General features: G+C 47.5%; 1 protein-coding gene across 7 annotated transcripts in view; it reads right to left on the bottom strand.

Moving 5' to 3' along the window:
• LOC140219924 (sodium-independent sulfate anion transporter-like) overlaps positions 1 to 17,837 on the bottom strand; it is a 521,780-nt gene that overhangs the window by 463,361 nt on the left and 40,582 nt on the right. For 3 of the 7 annotated variants that reach the window (XM_072290099.1, XM_072290103.1, XM_072290104.1), the window contains exon 1: positions 5,376 to 7,137. The exons of 1 other annotated variant lie outside the window; for it this stretch is intronic. In XM_072290099.1, the coding sequence (XP_072146200.1) occupies positions 5,376 to 5,736 (361 nt within the window). In that variant the 5' untranslated portion in view covers positions 5,737 to 7,137. Of the gene's footprint in view, positions 1 to 5,375; positions 7,139 to 17,837 lie in introns of those variants that run through there. 3 more of the 7 variants (XM_072290101.1, XM_072290100.1, XM_072290102.1) reach the window with 2 other exon arrangements.

The following is a 17,837-nucleotide window of genomic DNA, read 5'->3' as shown; positions in this document are numbered from 1 at the left end:
TCGGCAACCACTGCACCAAATTTGACTAGGCTTGTTGCATTTAAAAGAAAAACTTAAAATCTAGTGACTATTGGTTCTGAGTTTGAGTTAGGTCGTCAATTTTTTACTAAAAATTGGCAAAAAAAAAAAGAAATTTCAAAATACGAAGCTATCAAGTTTACAACTCTGTAACTCAACAACAAAAAATGATAATACAATTATGTGAATTGCATATAATAGTACATCTAAAGCGGACAATATTGATATGTTACACATGAAAATTAAATTTAGTAATATGGAAATACAGCTTTTGCAGAACCCTTGTAACCAACGTAACAAACTCACGTAAGATGTAAAAAGACATATCGAATTTGTCCGCTTTGAATGATATAATGGATCCCGTTTACAGAACCGCGGTATCTGTTCTTGATGCAAAGCTATGAATTGGTAAACTTCGTGCTTCTATTTTTTTTCAGACGGTCGAATATTTGAAAATCTTTAAGAAAATTCAGGATATAAATCGAAATTCCGTTTCCATCAGTTACTAGAATTTTACTTTCTCTCTCAAATGCATCAAATTTCATTAAAATCGGTCCAGGGGTTATCTCAGAAAAACGTTTTTGCGTTTTACATGTATTTGAATAGGCCGCATCGGAGTTTGGCCCGAGCTAAAGCTTCCTCGTAAGTCTTTCATTTCCCCTTACTCTTCCGCCAGTGCAGGGCAGCAAACGAGAATCTTATCCGGGTAGCCTCCCTGTCTTTCCCATCCCGTTTCTCTTTCTCTTTCTCTCTCGCTCTACATAATCTGCGAACGAAAAGTGTGGGGTGCTGTTTCGTCCCGTCTGTCCGGATACATATTGGGACACCATATCGGGGAGAAAAACGCGGCAAAAAGAAGAAAACCACATGTGCGGGCAATTTCACTCCGTACAATGGACCTACAAGATGACAAATGAAAACAAGCGACACTTCTGAGGCACCAACGGACATGTCTGATTCGAGCGACACCGACCTTTATTCTATGTAAGTATGTGTCACTTGCGACGACGAGAACCTTCAGCTTCAGTCCGTAATTTCTACCCGAAGAATCCTCCTTTTACCTTTGTAGCGAAAATCCTCCATTTTATCAACCCAAACAAGTGGACACTGCACTACTTGAGTGATGAACAGCTCGTTGAAAGCACGCGGCTTTGCAAACTGGCAGCGAACGTAGTCTGCTACAAATGTCGTCGGCTAGAACCACCTGCTCGAGCGAGCCAGTTCCCCGCGACGCCCGCGCATCGGCCACACCTCTGCCACGTGATAACGTGAATGCTCACGGGCGTTCCGCCATTCGTTGCTGCTCTAGCCGCTCGGCGTCGGCGTCGAGCTATGGTGGCTAGATAGTCTGGGTAACCTAAAGCCCCTCCATACACGTTTTCGCCGACAAACGGCTTTTCACATGGCGCGATTTTCAGTCAGCGACACAGCGAATTCCGTCGCTCAGCGACCGCCGCAACGTCGTGGGCTCTCCGCGACTGGATTCCAACAAGTTGGTAGCGCCGTCGCCGAGTCGCAGCGACCGGCGCGATGTGAGAGGGGCAATGTGAGGGGCGATGTGAGAGGGGCGAAACAAAGCGCCGTCAAAATAAGCGCTTTCCTGTTTTACCGCGCGTTGGTAGCTCTGTGGAGCTAGCTATGTTTTGATAGGGCGTACCCACCACCGTTTGCGGCTTAGGAGCTTCATAAACATTTTTCTTCTGCTTACACAATTCGTTTAAAAGGAGAAGCTGTGCGCTATCCAGGTCGGGAGAAGGACGCCGCTTCAACATAAGGCACGCACCCACTTGATCCCCACCGTCGTCAACCTCTTCATGGCTACAAATAGCGCCAGCTGCTTACACATGCACATTCAATAGTAGCGTGTTCTGCAAAAGCAAATACTCATCCAGGAAAAAAGGTTATGGCTTCCATAGTAACAAGGAAACTAGAGTGTACTAAACGGAACCACCCCACCGACGCCGCACAAGCCGCACGCTCATACTTGCGGTGTTGTGCAGCGCTTCACTCACCGCATCTGCAAACTGTCGTAAAGACTCAACGCTTTTAAACTTTAAAAAATGGTGTACCTATTCTATTATCGAATAATAATAGGAAAATTCGAATATTTGACTAGTTTCCATGTTGTTTTTGTTTAACGATGCAGGCATGCATACTTCGTGAGCAGGATGCAACCTTGCGCATCGCTGCGACGGAAATTGCGCTGCTTCAAACGGATGTGAAACCTGTCAGCGAAAATCGCTCTGCGACGTGCGCGGCAGAACGATATTTTTCGCCCCAATCGCGCCATGTGAAGCAGCCTAAAAGCGGCGACGGCGCGTGGATGGAGGGACTTGAGGGTTATTAACCGAGCCAACGACCACAGCGAAGGATAAAAGAGCGAACGTGGAGCGCAGTGGAGGATGAAAGACGCGAAGAGGAAAGCGGAGGATGAAAGACGCGAAGCGGAACCATGAGGCGGAAAACAGAGGAGGAGGGTAAGGCGAAAGCGTGAGAAGAGAAGCGTAGTGCGGCGACGATGGCTACAGGATGGAGCCAGCCAGTAGCGCACGTCGTCTTGGAGGTCTGTCAGCGGACACACTCACTGCCTCTCGCGATCTCTAAATTAGCAAGGCAGTCGCGCCGCATTTCACTCCGTTTGCAACGGGCCGCACGAGACAAATTGTTTGCGCCAGTCAATACATCACTAAATGAAAACATGTATAAAGCTGCCCTCAAATTTCGCATTAGGGAGTAGCGTAATCGTCGGTGAATTCAATTTTCTTTTCCCACAGACCTAATCTCCAGTTGTGGCGATGCTAGGTTGATGATGCTGATGAGTTATTTGCATTCTCTTTGGAACGGAATGGTGACAAGGTCACCTAGCCTGCTTGAGTTAATCAGGTATGCTATAGTAAAGGAAGGAAGGGAAGAATGAATTACTTTATTCCCATAAAAAGAATTCTCTGGTGGAGTTCTGGGTAAAAAGTGGCGCGCAGGCAACTTTATCATCCCAAAAAACCATCAAAGGCAACAGAAAGCAGCAGGCACTTACATGTGAGTACACAGGTGGGTAGGCGTCAATTTACAAAAATGTAATGGAAGTAACGCATTTTAATAATTAGAAAAACGAGTAGTGTGTGTGCGCAAGGAAATATGAAATTTATACGCGAGCATTATAGATTGGTTAAAGCATTTTCATGGTACAAAAAGCTTAAAAAGAAAACCGCAACATAGCACTATATTCAGCATAGCACATACTCAAAAGAAAAAAGAGAAAAGGGGGTCATCTACAGCACAGCATAAGCACAAAGGCAATAAAAAATGAAAAGATTAGCTTATCAAGCATTTTGTGAGCATCTCGTTAAGCTTTTTTCTCCATGCACCTCATAACTTCTCTACCTACCTAAGATTGTAAAAGATCCGGTCGTGTGAATATGTTCTCTGCTTATTTTTCACCAATACTTTAAACGTCTCTTGCATATCTTGACCGGTTGATACTTCCGTCAACTTTAAATCCACACTGTACCGCTCTTCGCAGCGACTCTTCCACCAGCGCCGTCGAGCTTACGTTTGGCACCACTCTACGAGACAGCACGCAAAGCCCTGCGTAGACGTACGCGCAGTTGGAAACATCAGCAGGTACAGTGGGCGAGTCGTCGAAGAATTCGCCACAGACACTCATAAAGTGGTGCCTAACGTAAGATCGGCGGCGGTGGTGGAAGAGTCACTGCGAAGAGCGGTGCGGATGCCAAGCATAACGAAAGGAAGGCGCTCGATCCATGATGTAGGAAAAGTCGGAGTATTGAATAAAGCCTTCAGCTGGCGGAGAAAACGTTCGATGATCCCATTGGATATAGGGTGGTAAGAGGTAGTCTTGATGTGATTGCCGCCGAGTAGCCGAGATAGAATGGCGAACAATGTTGAGTCGAATTGTTGATGACGGTGAGTCTTAATGGTGGAAAGGACACCGTAGCGGCTAATCCAACGCGTGATGAGTGCTTGAGCCGTAATCTCCAGGAGAGGAATCCAGGAGGACCTAGGGATCGTGGGGTAGTAGTGCTGACGGCAGTACTTCATCGCGAGAATCCGAGGCCATGACTGACTAGATAGAACGTGGACTGCGAAGACAGCGGTGCTCGAGCTCCTTGCGGCGGTGGGCCCAGTGAAGCCGCTGAGGCACCCGGAGCTGAGAGCGATGACGGGAAGTCCGGAGTCACCCATTTGTGGGTGACTAAAAACCAAACAGAAGCTGGCTGGTGCCTGGTGTCCACAATTTATATTTTTAGCCGACGGAAGCCCGATCCCACCGATTCCCCTGCTCGCGCACCGTCAGCATGCTGGGCGTGTCCTCGTCGTCTTTTGTGACCGGACCATTCTGGCACGTGGTAGTGCGCTACAGACCTTACTAGTAATTATCATCACAGCACTCTCAACGGTCATTGAGCGTTGTTTTCATGATTGAACATAACTTATCCACCCACGTCTGGCTTGAGCGCCAGGTTGCAGTCCCGTACAGATGCGGAATAATAGTCAGTGGCTTGCTCCCAGGCCAAAACACCCGACTTCGATGAGTATAGTTATACAACTAATAATTTCACGAACTAGCACCAAAGCTTTTACCGCGATAGTTTAAACGACTATACTGAGAAGGGTGGATAGCTGGGCTATAGTCTACAGACGTTCGCGGTATCGAAGCCTGAACAAAGGCGCACATGTCGATCGATAATGCCGGTATACGGCCAGCGAGCATGAAGTGGGTCAAAACTCTCGTCATCGTGCTTATTATTTCTTTAAATCTTTTTTCGCAAACATCATAGGATTGTTTAAACAAAACAGAAAGGCAGAAAGCAAAATACACAGCTAAGCCATGAAATTATCGAGGCTGAAATAAGATTACCAATACGTGCGTTTGTGCAGCTTTCGTTGCACTGAAGAGTTGAATTTAAATACGTTTCGGCTCTTTTCAGGCAATCGTGAACGCGCATTTGACGACGAGAACTGTTTTCCGAGATCACCTATAGGGTTGTCCGTTTCACTACTCAAACGTATATTAAGTTTTTCATGCAAATGAAATCACTTGCAAGTCAGCGCGCCCTTTAGCTATATCTATTTGCCCCTTATTTTCTTTAACCGTTCTTGGCTTGTCATAGCAATGAATCATAAGCAACTCGCCCACGTTTCGCCACACTAACAACAGGTAAACTATTTCGTGCAACCTACCGTATAGTAATATCACGCGGATAGCGATCAGTTGAAAATTCTAAGGTCGTCTTCTGTCGCCACAGGCGCACACGCGCGCGTACAGCGCGTGCGAACACGCTCGCGCCTTCTTGCGTCACCGCGTCAGAGCCCTCGGTTCAACGACTCACCCGCACCTGCCAGGTTCAGGAGTTGAATCTTGGGTTCCTCGGTCGAAAGCATGGCACTCATCTCGCTCTTCCTGGACGCCATCATCTTGGCGCACGATGCCTCGTGAACAGTGGGCCAGAAGCCGCCGAAACACGCCTGCCGTAGCACTGCTTCGTGGGCGATGTGCAACTCCTCCCCGCTGTCCTGTATTCCACGTCGGATTGATGACGTAAACTGTTTCTTTTTAGCGAAATAAACCGCGCTACGGCGCGCTTGTTCGCGCTTTTGAGGGAATGCCAGCGCCGCGCTGTAGCGATCTCGTTTATTTTTATTCGGCGTGTGACAGCCTGCCTCGCCACTTGTGCGCGCTACGGGGTTTCGGTACATATGTCTCGCTAATTCCGTGCAGCATAGCCGAAGCTGCGATCAGTGCTTCGCCAGAGCGTGAGTGGAGCGCGGCAATCAGCATGTTAGCGATATTGTGCTCCCGCTGCATTTCTCGTCTGTACGCTTGAAACTTTATGCACGTTCATGACTGCGCGTTTGTCGTAAAGCGCCGCGACATGCTCGGTTCTTAATGGTGTCGTCTTCTTACGACCTTTCCTGTCGCTGAAGCTGCCTTCTGAAAGATCATAAAACATTAAGTGCAACCCTGGTGCATGGGTTAGCATTTGACTACTTCTTCCCGTAAAGCGTGTTGAGTGTTACGTGTCTTGTTCGTACTAGCTGTGATTTCACTGCGTGTTAATTGTGTACAATTAAACGCCGCGGTCTTCCTTTTTCCAGCGGCCTGTTTTTTCTCTTCACACTCACCATTGGTCCGTTTTTTTTTTTTCTGTTGTTTTTTTTTCTGAGCAAGTTTATATTTTTGTTGTAGCTGTGAGCCAATTTTTCTTGTCTACTTCCGTATTTCGTTTTTCTCTGTCTCTGGAATACCGTAACAGGAGCGCCATTAGGTCCGTTTTATTCATCGAACAAACAAACAAGATCACGCAGTTGGAAACAGGCGTCGCAGCTTAACCAGAAATGTTAATCTGTGCATTGGCTGCATACCGGTCGTCCGGCATTAGTCGCAGCCCTCCCAATGCTGTATCGTATTACAGCTGGACTACGATATCAGTTCGATGACGTCACTTGCCATTCTCCTCGTTTATTGTACGGTTATCTTTTGTGTATTTCTTCCTTTTTTTTCTTCTTTTTCTTTCAGTCAGCACAGAAAGAGCGGCGCGCCGAAGTTGAGCCCGCTGTGATCCCTTCATTTCACAACCTCGCAGGTGCGGCGGATAAACCGTAGCATGCCTCTGAGGTGACGCTTTCCGTAAATGCCACGTAGAAAGGCAGCTACAGGATCTGCGGCTTCATTAATTGCCGCCACTAGAACCTAGGCTTCTGAGCTCGGGTGGCGGCACGCTCCCAGTGCGAGCCGCCCGTCTCAGAGGTCATGCGATAAGCATTGAGTTTCACGCTAATACTGCGAAAAGGAAATCCGGTTCTATAGAGCCTGTGTACGCTTCCGGTATGTACAATCAGCCAGCTCGGCAAATGGACACAGATTGAATTTGAAGTCAAGGTGACCATCCAAATCTCTCCTGGTTTGGCAGAATCATGAAGAAACAGAACATACACCGACCAAGGCGAAAAACTCCGTGTGGAAGCTACACTGTGAAGTTTTTAATAACTTTAATTACATTTTTTTTTCACCTTTGTTGCCATCTTCCTTGTTTCTTGAGTAGATAGATTTGCCTAAACTTTGTCCTTCTAGTTTCGAGCGATTTTGTGGACTTCTAGAATAACCTTCCCTCCCTAGCGTGAAAGCTGCGTGCCTAAATGAGCTTTGAGATCATGAAGTGTCATATCTACGACACCGCTCATGCATCTTCCCCGGTTCGAGAGAAATTCTTAGCCGCGTTTGCATGAACAATGGTGAGTTCTGCGGTATTTCTGTAGCAGAACGCACGCTGATGGGGCGCTTTAGCCTGTCTATGTCTTGTTTCTGTACATTCCTTTCCATCACTTTGCCGTGCAAGTTTGGCATGTCTGTTCCACCCTTTCAAGTAGGAGCGCTCGCCGTTGCTTTATACAGTCGTGTATTGTCGCCAGATAGCCAATCTCGATAAGAATATCTCGTCATGATGAGGTCGTTCACAAACAATTCGTGCCTCAAGAAAGAGATGTTTGGTCATGGAAAGGGGGTGGAGGGGGGCGTTTCCGTTTTTCGGGTGGTTGCAGAAAATAGCCCTGTAATGTGCTTACAGTGTCCGTGCGCACAACGCTGATGTCAGCACCGGAAGGCTGGCTTGGCTCCGCCACGAGGCTACTGAACGTAGCGTTGACTGCGCGTCCACTTCGTCCTTTTAGATAGCAGCTCTTAGGCGCCCGTTCCAGAGTTGAGCGTCGGCGTGCCCTGGCGTCGTACCTCGTAACCGAGCGAACGAGCAAAGCGAAAAATCAAGCGAACGTGGGGCGCAGCGGGAGATGAAAGAGAACGCGAGGTGGGAAGTGGAGGAGGCTACAGTGAAAGCATGAGGCGGAACGTCGAGGAGGAGCGGAATTCAGTTTGAAAGGATTCAAGCTTAAGTATTAAAGCCCGGAATTTCAGTTATGACCGCATTTATCTTTTGTAACATGGTTATCAGTAGCAATCTTCCACGACCTTTGCACGCGCTGCTGGAAACCACGCGTCAAAAGCCAAAAATTTCGGTTTCGGTTGCGTCATTTTTTTTTGTTATGCATAAACGCTTCCTTTTTCAGTTTATCTATTAGTACACTGTTCAAAATATGTAATCTTTAGCTTGCTGATATATTTGGACAGATTATAAAGAAAAAACAAGCTTCAGCTTGCAATATCTTTGACTTCACGTCACCACGGGTATCAGGTCAGCACGCGCATGGAGGAAGGAAATAATAGGAGGGAGCATGCCGCAGCGAGATTGAATCCGTTGTGGCGGCCCAACACATGTAGTACTCCAAGTTGTTTTTTTCTTTTTCTTTTTTTTGATACACCATTCGAAATCATTCGAAACTCTTCAAATGGCTACCACTGCGGCAGTTTCGTTTTTCGCCGCGCTCAAGTTTCTGGATTGTGGCGTCGAATCGCAGTGTTGCGCTATGCGTGTCCGTTCGGCGTTCAGAGAGAATGCCTCTCAAGCGTGTAAGAAGTCGAAGAAAGGAAATGTAGCAAGCCTCTCCGAAAGGTACGCGGCATTGATACACTGTCGACTGCTTTTGCGGTAAGCGTGCGCTGCGGTTCGTGTCGCAGTAAATTGCATAGTAATGTCTGTTGTAATTTCAGAAGCTAAGCACGCATATCCTTCACTTATAAAGGAAGGCTACAAATTGTTTCGTAAACTGGTCAGTTCTCGTGTGAGGGATAAAGCAAAGTTTAGATTACGAGTTGGAGTGCACCTTTCTCGTTCGTTCGCCGATACACGTTATGTTTTAACCGCCGTGGTTGCTTACTTGCTATGGTGTTGGGCTGGTAAGCACGACATTGCGAGATCGAATCCCGACCGCGGCGGCCGCATTTCGACAGGGACGAAATGCGAAAACACCCGTGTACTTAGGCTTAGATGCACGTTAAAGGACTCCGGGTGGCCCAAATTATTCCGGAGTCCACTGCGGCGTGCTTCATAATGAGATCGTGGTCTTGGCACGTAAAACCTCATAATTTTTTGTGATAACATCGTATGCGTCCGATGACCTACCACTTGTTCGTGTTCGCAGTACGCACACTTCGAAGCAGGGCCAGTGCTTGGGAACATAGCGGAGACCGCATGACCCGGCCGCATATCGGTATCAAACGCCAAAAGCTGGAAAAATGCGCTGTTTGCAGTTGCGGCTGCTTTTCTTGGGAGCAGATAAATTGACAACGCACCGCGTTTCATGAGAGAACAGCATAGCACGTAGTACGTAGCAAATGCAACTCACCGTTTCTTGCGGGAGTCAGCGTCATCTGAGGCTATAGGCTCCACCGTGTTTGGCCTGCAAGGATGACTCCGCTCCCCCAATGCGATAAATCGCATGCATGAAAACCTTCATGTGTAAGATGCCACTGCTTCAGCGACAATGCAAATCAATAAAGCTCGCATAACAGGGCGAAGTACACACGGGCGAGGCCTCGGTCAGAAATGTGGCAAATACATATCGCTTATTATCGCTCACAACAGTCTGTTTACTTCGGCGTACACTTGTAGCCTAAATGCGCTGATGTTGTATTGTGAACCTCTCACAACTCGCCCAAAGTGCGGAACACATGCCTTGCAGGAAACGGCCGAAGCGAAACAAGCATCCAGAGAAAAAATTGGAGGACGCTTAAGCTTCGCCTTCAAGAGTGGAACGCGATAGCGTTATCGCACCCCGTTCGCGCAGCCCACTCATTCGTTCGGCATGCTCTTGAGTCACACAAAGACATAGTTTTCATATACACCACTTCTAAGTCCACAGCACAACTTTTTTCTAATTATTTGTTCCAGGAGCACCACGCAGACGCATGACTCCTCGCCAACAGCACGGCACACATCGCAGGGGACGCTTTCCCAGCAGACGCGCTACGGCGCAGCAATCACGTCAGAGGCCTCCCGCATCGGATACTGCACCTACGAATCGCGCTGTGAGCGGTAAGAGGAGCCGCGTCGCCCAAACACGAGGGTTCGAGTGGCGCACGCTGCAAGTTGGAAGGGGAGAGAGCGAGAAAACTTATTAAACGCAAGGGTATTGGGGCATCCTCGCACCGGTCCCCGCACGGCCCCAACGCGCTCTAACGAGACTAAGGGGAAAAGCGGGCGAGTGGCGCGCCACCTGTCGGGGCAGCGCCGTACATTGCGAGGAGGGGGTCTTCTGCGTTTGCCGCAAGATGGCTCTGCGTGTGCGCCAAGCGCAAAAGAAATGTAGCGGAAACGTACTTCGCTACTCGTTTAACTGCGACTTCTGTAATTTACATGCTCATAATTACCTATATACACCACAGTATAACTTTCTACGGCACGTTTGTAAGGCAACACCGCATTCACTAGAGGCGCTTTTGTCCCGATTTGAGGCATCGAGCTCACAGCTGCGTGGTAGCGTCTCCGTCTCGCACTCCGGAGACCCTGGTTCGATTCCCATCTTGCAAGTTGTTTTTATTTATGAATTGCCTTCCGCCATTTTTCTATGGCGGAAGGATTCTATGGATTCTATGGAGGCGTGTTATTTTGGGCCAGTTGCGCGCCCCACTGGGATTGAAAATTTTGAGAAATGCTAATAACAGCATCGATAATGCTGGAGGCGACGTTTATGAGGAGGTTGGTTTTTTCCTTAAAGCCGTATGTACGGGGTATACCGACGTAAAAGGAGCTTTGGGGCGAGTTCTGTACTCCAGACAATTTTTCTGCCGCATGATCAGATGCTTTACTTCGTGCGTCTGATCTAGCATTGCTTGTGACACATCCCTTTGTGTGTGGCTTATTAAGCGAAAGCCTTAGACCTCTGTTTCAAGGTCCCGTTGCGAGCTACAGAAAATGTCACGTGACCGAAGGAAGCGGGAAGCGAACCAAAGCATGTGCAGCCGCGCATAGGAGATGATTAATGATTAGCAAAGTAATGATTGATTAGTGATTGGATTAAGATGAATTCGGGTGTATTCAGGAGGGTTAAGGTGGATTAAAGTTGATGAAAGTGGATTAAGGTGCATAAAGGAGGACAAGGTTGGATTAAGGTCGATGAAGGTGGCGTAAGGTGGATGAAGGTGCGTTGAGGTGCATTAAATACGATTATAGAGGATTAGGGTGGACTAAAGTGCATGAAGAAGTATGAGGGTGGATTAAGAAGGATTAAGGTGCATTAAAGGGGATTATGGTGGGCTAAAGTGAATTAAAGTGAGTGAAGGAGGATAAGGGTGGATTAAAAAGGATTAGGCGGGGCTAAGGTAGATGAATGTGGATTAAGGGGAATTAAGGACGATTATAGTGAATTAGGGTGGATTAAGGTGAATACGGAAGCAGTAGGGTTGATTAAGGAGGATTAAAGTGCATTAAGGTCGATGAAGGTGGATTAGGGTGCATTAAGGAGGACTCTTGTGGATTATGGTGGATTAAAGCGAATGAAGGAGGATTAAGGTCGATGAATGTGGATTCGGTGGATTAATGTGCATTATGAGGATTATGGTAGACTAATCGGTCTTAAGACTCAACGAACCCTAATTCACCTTAGTCCACCCTATTTCACCTTAATGATCCTTCATCCACCTTAATCCAGCTTAATATTCCCAATCCACCTTAATACAACCTAATCAACCTACATCGCCCCTAATGCACCTTAGCCTACCATATACGGTCTTAATGCTCCTTTATCAGTCCTAATCCATCATAATTCGCCTTAGTCCTCCATCACCCACCTTAATCCTTATTCATGCGCCTTAATCCCACTTAATCCTGCTTAATAGTCCCAGTCTACCTTAATACACCCTAATCCACCCCTATCAAGCCTAATCCAGCTCCATGGTTCCTAATACACCTTAATCTACCCTAATCCATCCTAACCGGTCTTAATCCTCCTTTAGCAACCCTAATTCACCTTAATCCACATTAATCAACCTTAATCTTACTTTATCCACCCTAATCCACCCTAATCCTAGTTCATGCACCCTAATCGGTCCTTTCATCAACCCTTCACCTTAATCCACCATAATCCGCCTCCACCCACCTTAATCTTTATTCATGCATCTTAATCCTTCTTAAGGCCCTCTAATCCTCCTTAATCTTCTTTAATACACTCTAATCAACATTAATTCTCCCTAATCCACCTTATGTCAATCACTAATGATTCATTAACTTGGGTAATCATTCTCTTATATAGGGGTGGACATTATTTGGATCATCTCTGGCCTTCCTTGGGTCACGTGATACTGCCAGTTTACAACGCGACCTTGAAACATAGAGATCTAAAGGCTTTCGGCTTAAAACTTAAAAAAAAAAAAAACTCAGTGTTGACTAGCTAACGCTTATCACCTGCAATACCACGGGTATACTTGCCACTAATTTTTTCAGGGCGCGAAGCAGAATCTATAATGCTGCACTTCCGACTGAATAACAAGAGTTAGCGACGTGCGAGGGGAATATTAAGCACACTGAGGACATCCGCAACAGCACTGGTGAGCAGGCCGGACGAATGAAAAAAAAAATGCAGCATTACGGGATGCTTTGCTACGAGCTATAAGAAAGACGCCTCAGCTTGCAAACAACGCTGTTCTTTCGGAACAAAGTTCTTTCGGCCAATGTCATGCAGCCACTGCTTTCTGCGCAAGCCGTCACGCTTTCCATGTGGTATCATAAAAACGGCATAACCATCTTCAGGCTTCTTGCTGCAGTTATATGCGCAACAGCCCGGGATAGCGCTAGCACATAGAGCAGGAAACACGGCGTACAACGTTCGCTACGCCGAGCTAAAGCGCCGAGCCAGCCGTGCTCAGGAGGAAAATGGCGCGAATGAAAAAGAAAAACACAAGCAAAACTCAAGATCCACGCGTTTCCAAGGGCAACGGCAGGGAGACCAATCGTCGTGCAGAAAACGGGGGCAAAACTGGTTACCGTGGGGGAACACGCAAGGGGCGAGGAGGAGGCGAGGTGGTCGCGCGGCAGCGGCAGAGTTCAAAGAGTGTCGCTACTTTCAAATTATCAACGGATTTTACGCGCCAGCCAGCGGCAGCGCCACCTGCCCACAAGGTTGGGAAATATTACACTTCTCCTTTACTGGTCCCGACACTAGAAAGCACGGTCGGACTCGATTCTCTCCTCCGCTCTCCTTCCTCGACTCTTTCCTCCGACTCCCCTCAGCCCTCCGTAGGGAGCGCGGAGTGAGTGAGTGAGTGAAGTCCGGCCGTGTAGAAAGCATAGAGCTTCTCACTATAACACCTATAGTCGGATACAACTTTAGAAAAAAGGGGGCGTTTACTCCTCCGAGGCGGATGCACACGAACATCCACCAATGGGCGCGCACTTTGGACCGACGTCATGCGCCGGACGGCCGGTGACCCCGCCATCGGAGAAGATGGCCGCCCGGGGTTCGAACTGAGCGAAGTCGCGTCAGCTGTGCGCGTCAACGCCTCGTCACAGTGAATTCCGAAACTGTTTGTGATTGTCTATCACGCTGGAAATATTACTGCGAGCTTACGATGCGCATTTGTGCCGCGTGTGTATTCCAAGCCGTGATCCGGCGAAGAAACATTGCAGCGAGCATCGCTGACGCTGCACTACGCTTTGCCTGAAAACAGGATCCCACGGCGACCGCTGCAAACACACATCCTGCCTGTTTGTTCCATGTCTGTTTTATTTCGCTCCCGAGTGAAGTTACGACGAGAAAAGTTTGCCAAAGTCTGGTGCCTACTGTCAGCGGCGGGTGTGTTCGTGTACTGTGTCGCTGCGTTTCTCGTCGGACGGGGTGAAGTGATGGAGCAAAACTATTCTCAGGAGAAATGAGAAAAGTGTGCGCGCGTGAAACAAACCTACGAGCGTCTCAACAGAAAATATTTGCAAAAGAAGCCTCCAACGCAAAGATTTGTCGCCGTCAACTTAGCGTGAACGATTGTTTTCAGCAGTGAGATGGCCGAGCGTCTAACGGCGGTGCTCGTGCGTTGTGTGGCACCGTCGATTGATTGCTTCCCACCAGTGCTCACCGCGCGCGCAAGCTGTAGAATGCGTGCTGTGGCACAGTCACGCATACGTTGTGTTGCCAGCGCTCGATATGGTTTCCCACAACATAGCTTCGCGCTGCTTTTCGATTCTTGTGATATGTTGCAATTAAAAATTCCCAAGACAGTGTTAAGAGAACGGTTAAAAAAAAAATTCATACCAGAAGGTAGGCACAACAGCTTGTGAACCCGCTCCTATAATACCTCTACCCAGGTCTGTTTGTAAATGTATGTTTTCTTGCGTTTGTCATGTTTTTTTATTTCCCACATTTCTTTATATTTGAGTTTTTCTTAGTTTTCGCGTTTGTGTACCTGATTCCATGCATGTTCGCGCATACTCTTAAAGCGTCATGTGGGTTGCACAGCAACTTTGCCTCTTACCTCTGTTCATGTTTATGCATCTGTACATGTGGCAGCTCGCCAGAAGTGCACATGAAAGGCTGCATATTGCGAAGCAACATCTTTCTATGCTGTTGCATTTTTCATGCATTCAGTCTTAGTAAACAGACGGTTTCGCTGCCCATCACTTATGATGGTAAAAGTTTTCAACACGAATAACATAGTGCAGTGGGGAGTCATTTCCTGTCTGACGCTTTCATCGTTGCAAAGACATCTTTCAGTGAATGGAGCCCAGCGAAGCAGTGCACTGAGAGCTTTTGCAACTTTCACCATTTATTACTTCACCAATGTCATTGTCTGAACCTGGCCGTCGATCGCTACGCCGATGGCTTGTGAATTAAATAATTGCCTTAATAAAACACATTCAACTTTACTCAGCATTTTTAGTACAAACAATGCTAGCAGAGCTATTCAGGGCGAGAAATTGTGCTTCACATTCGTGTTACTTGCCCGGTCAGATAACAAATACAATGGTTGCGGCATGACTGTGATTTGATGTGCAGACTGCAAATGGTGCCTTTCAAGTGTAACCTCGACTACTGCTACGAATAGCTACCTAAATGGGTTTTCTGGGCCTCACTAAGCTAATGATGTTTGATAATTGTTCTCGTATTTGCATTACTTGCCTGGGCCAGATAATCAAGATAAACAATGCCACCGCATGAATGTGCTTTTGCATACAAGCTGCCAACAGTGGCTGTCATTTTCGCTTTGATTGCTGCCGTTTTACCAACAGTGGCGACGGCTTGATTGATTTGATGTGCAGACTTCAAACGGTGCCTTTCAAGCGTGCCCTCGACTACTGCTATTAATAGCTACCCAAATGAGTTTTCTGGGCCTGACTAAGCTAATGATGTTTGATAATTGTTCTCTTATCCGCATTACTTGCCTGGGCGAGATAACCAAAATAAACAGTGCCACCACATGAATGTGCGTTTGCATGCAAGCTGCCAACAGTGGCTGTCATTTTCGCGTTCATTGCTGGTGGTGTTGGTAGTACGGTTTCCTTGCCTTCTCACGTCATTATCCCCCTCCCCCCCTTTATGAGAACTGCCTCTTCTCCCTCCTCTCTGCAGTTCTATCTGCGTCCCCTCTGGACTCGCACGTTAGTAGAAAGGGAAAGGTTGTAGTTTCTGCAGTGCCTTTCAAATGGTGCCTTTCAAGCGTAACCTCGACTACTGCTGCGAATAGCTACCTAAATGGGTTCGGGCAGTATAGACGGGGAAACTATACTAAGATCTATTGAAGAAAAGGCTCTGTTTGCTTGAGAGTAATATGTGAGTTCCTTCTTATTCAGCAAGCACGCACCTGAAGAAAAAAAGTTGGCTGAAGGCTTAGCTTGGTTAAGCCTGGAAGATTGCCAAAGCAATATCCTTGGCTGCGCCTTGGTTCGGCTGATGGTGTGGACATGGTTGCCCTTTGTTAAACTTATGGCTATACATCATCCGGCATAGCGCAAGGCAGCGCGCCGACCACTGCGAGGAGCCGAGCTGTAGCAGGCCCCGCACACTCTCAAGTTCAACAAATGGCCACAGAGGGCGAAAAATCAATCGAGGCGTTTTAGCGTAAGCGCGCAAGTGGAGCTACTGTAATTTGGTCGCATACTTTAATTTGTGCTTTCTCTGCTAGGGGCGCTAAACATGCTGAATTTTTTACTTTACACAAGCCATTAACATAAACAATCGAGGTATCTAAGGATGTTTTTTTACCTCAGGCAAATAGGCAGTTGATTTATTAAAAATTTGATTGTTGAAGCCGCTTTTTAGTCAAAGCGTCAAGGTTTTTGTACTTGATTAACCACCGACAGCCGACAGCCTATTGGTATCGATGTGTTTCCTGGCCGTTGGCGTTCGAATACTACGGCGGTAAAACATTTTCAAAAAGCATGCTGGTTTCGTCTGCGAGTCATTACATAGACTTGCTATAAAGAGGTCTACTCTTGGCAAAAAATAGTGCCTCATTTTGTTTAGGCGTTGATTATCATAATGAATGCGGCGGAGGTTGAGGGAGTACGCTTGAAGGTACGCTTTTATGCCGTTGGTCTCCATAACACCGTAAGTACGCAAACCGATGTCACAGAACACCCGATGCATCATTGTGTGTTCTCCGTCATCGCTTGTTTGCTGTACGCCTACTAATTCTTCATTTCTTCTTCAAGTGTCGTATCCTCCTTTTGTCCTTGTTCTCTTGTGCTTCACTTACAGTATGTCGTTTTGTCAGCTGTAATGCGCATTTGCAAAACCAATACATGTTTGATAAGACGCAGTGGTTATCATAATTTCACTACACATGTATTAAGCTGGCACATATGGTTCAGATACAGATACCTGTATGCGGACCTGCACGATGTTGATGCGGAGATTAGGATAATTATGACACCCGTAAAGACGAGGCAGCTGACGGCCGTAAGCTGTTGCGTTCTTTCCGCCAAACTACCCTGCCTGGTAGTGCCGTAAAGATGCCGTAAAGATGCTAAAGTGCCCTAAAGTGACACGCTGTGACAGGGAAATTATTATACTTAGCAGCCGACCGTACGTTTTGTAGCTTAGGTCTTCTTTCTTGTGCGTTTGTGCTACCCTTATTAATGAGCCATTTCTTGACTATGTTCTTGACTATGTAACCGCGTTTGTGTGGATGCGTAGACGTGTGCTTTTTGTTGTACTTGTAAAATGCAAATAAAATATTTTAAAGCTTACTCAATCTTTGGTGTCGTGTGCGTTTATTCCAGTCGAGGCCATCGTGCCACCTGGAAACCGCATTCTGTCAGTAGCCCTACACGAAATTCAACAGCTGGAGCGCGGAGGCACAACTCGGGGTAACGGCGGCGAAATACACGAAAACCGCTCGGGATGCCCATAAAAGTCAGTTCAGAGCGGGCCTTAACTCGATATGACTCAGCGCTACATATATTCTGCTGCGCCTCGATCGTGCTCCCGCCGGTTTGGTTGCTGTGTGGCAAACGTAGCGCCTACATAGGCGCTACGTTTGCCACACATCAACCAAACTGGCGGGAGCACGATTGAGGCGCAGCAGCCAGAAACCCAGTAAAGCCACAGAACACCTGGTAAAGCGGCAATATTGTTTCCTTTTCCTGTTGTACAGCGCCGTCTGTGGTCGCATACTTTAGCTCACGACGCCACCGCTACGCTTATTTTCGTTGCACTGTGGAAGGTGCAGTTTCCCTACTCTAAGTTTGTATAGGTGTTCTGTGGCTGTAGCCCCATTTATCCTCCTAGCGTGACGTCACACCAGCGAGCGCCCTCTCTCGGTAGCGCCGCAGCAGCGGCGCACAAGGCTTCGCCTCCACTATCGATACCGCGAGCTGGGGCCCCGTCTCTCGGTCTGGCGTGACGTCACACCAGCGAGCGCCCTCTCTCGGTAGCGCCGCAGCCATAGACTTAGTAGAACAAATCTAGAGGAAAAGCTG

This window comes from Dermacentor andersoni, chromosome 8 (assembly GCF_023375885.2).
Source record: "Dermacentor andersoni chromosome 8, qqDerAnde1_hic_scaffold, whole genome shotgun sequence".
Taxonomy (NCBI): Eukaryota; Metazoa; Arthropoda; class Arachnida; order Ixodida; family Ixodidae; genus Dermacentor; species Dermacentor andersoni.
Note: the sequence above shows the minus strand (reverse complement) of the source record. Positions and strands in the feature narration are given on the sequence as shown.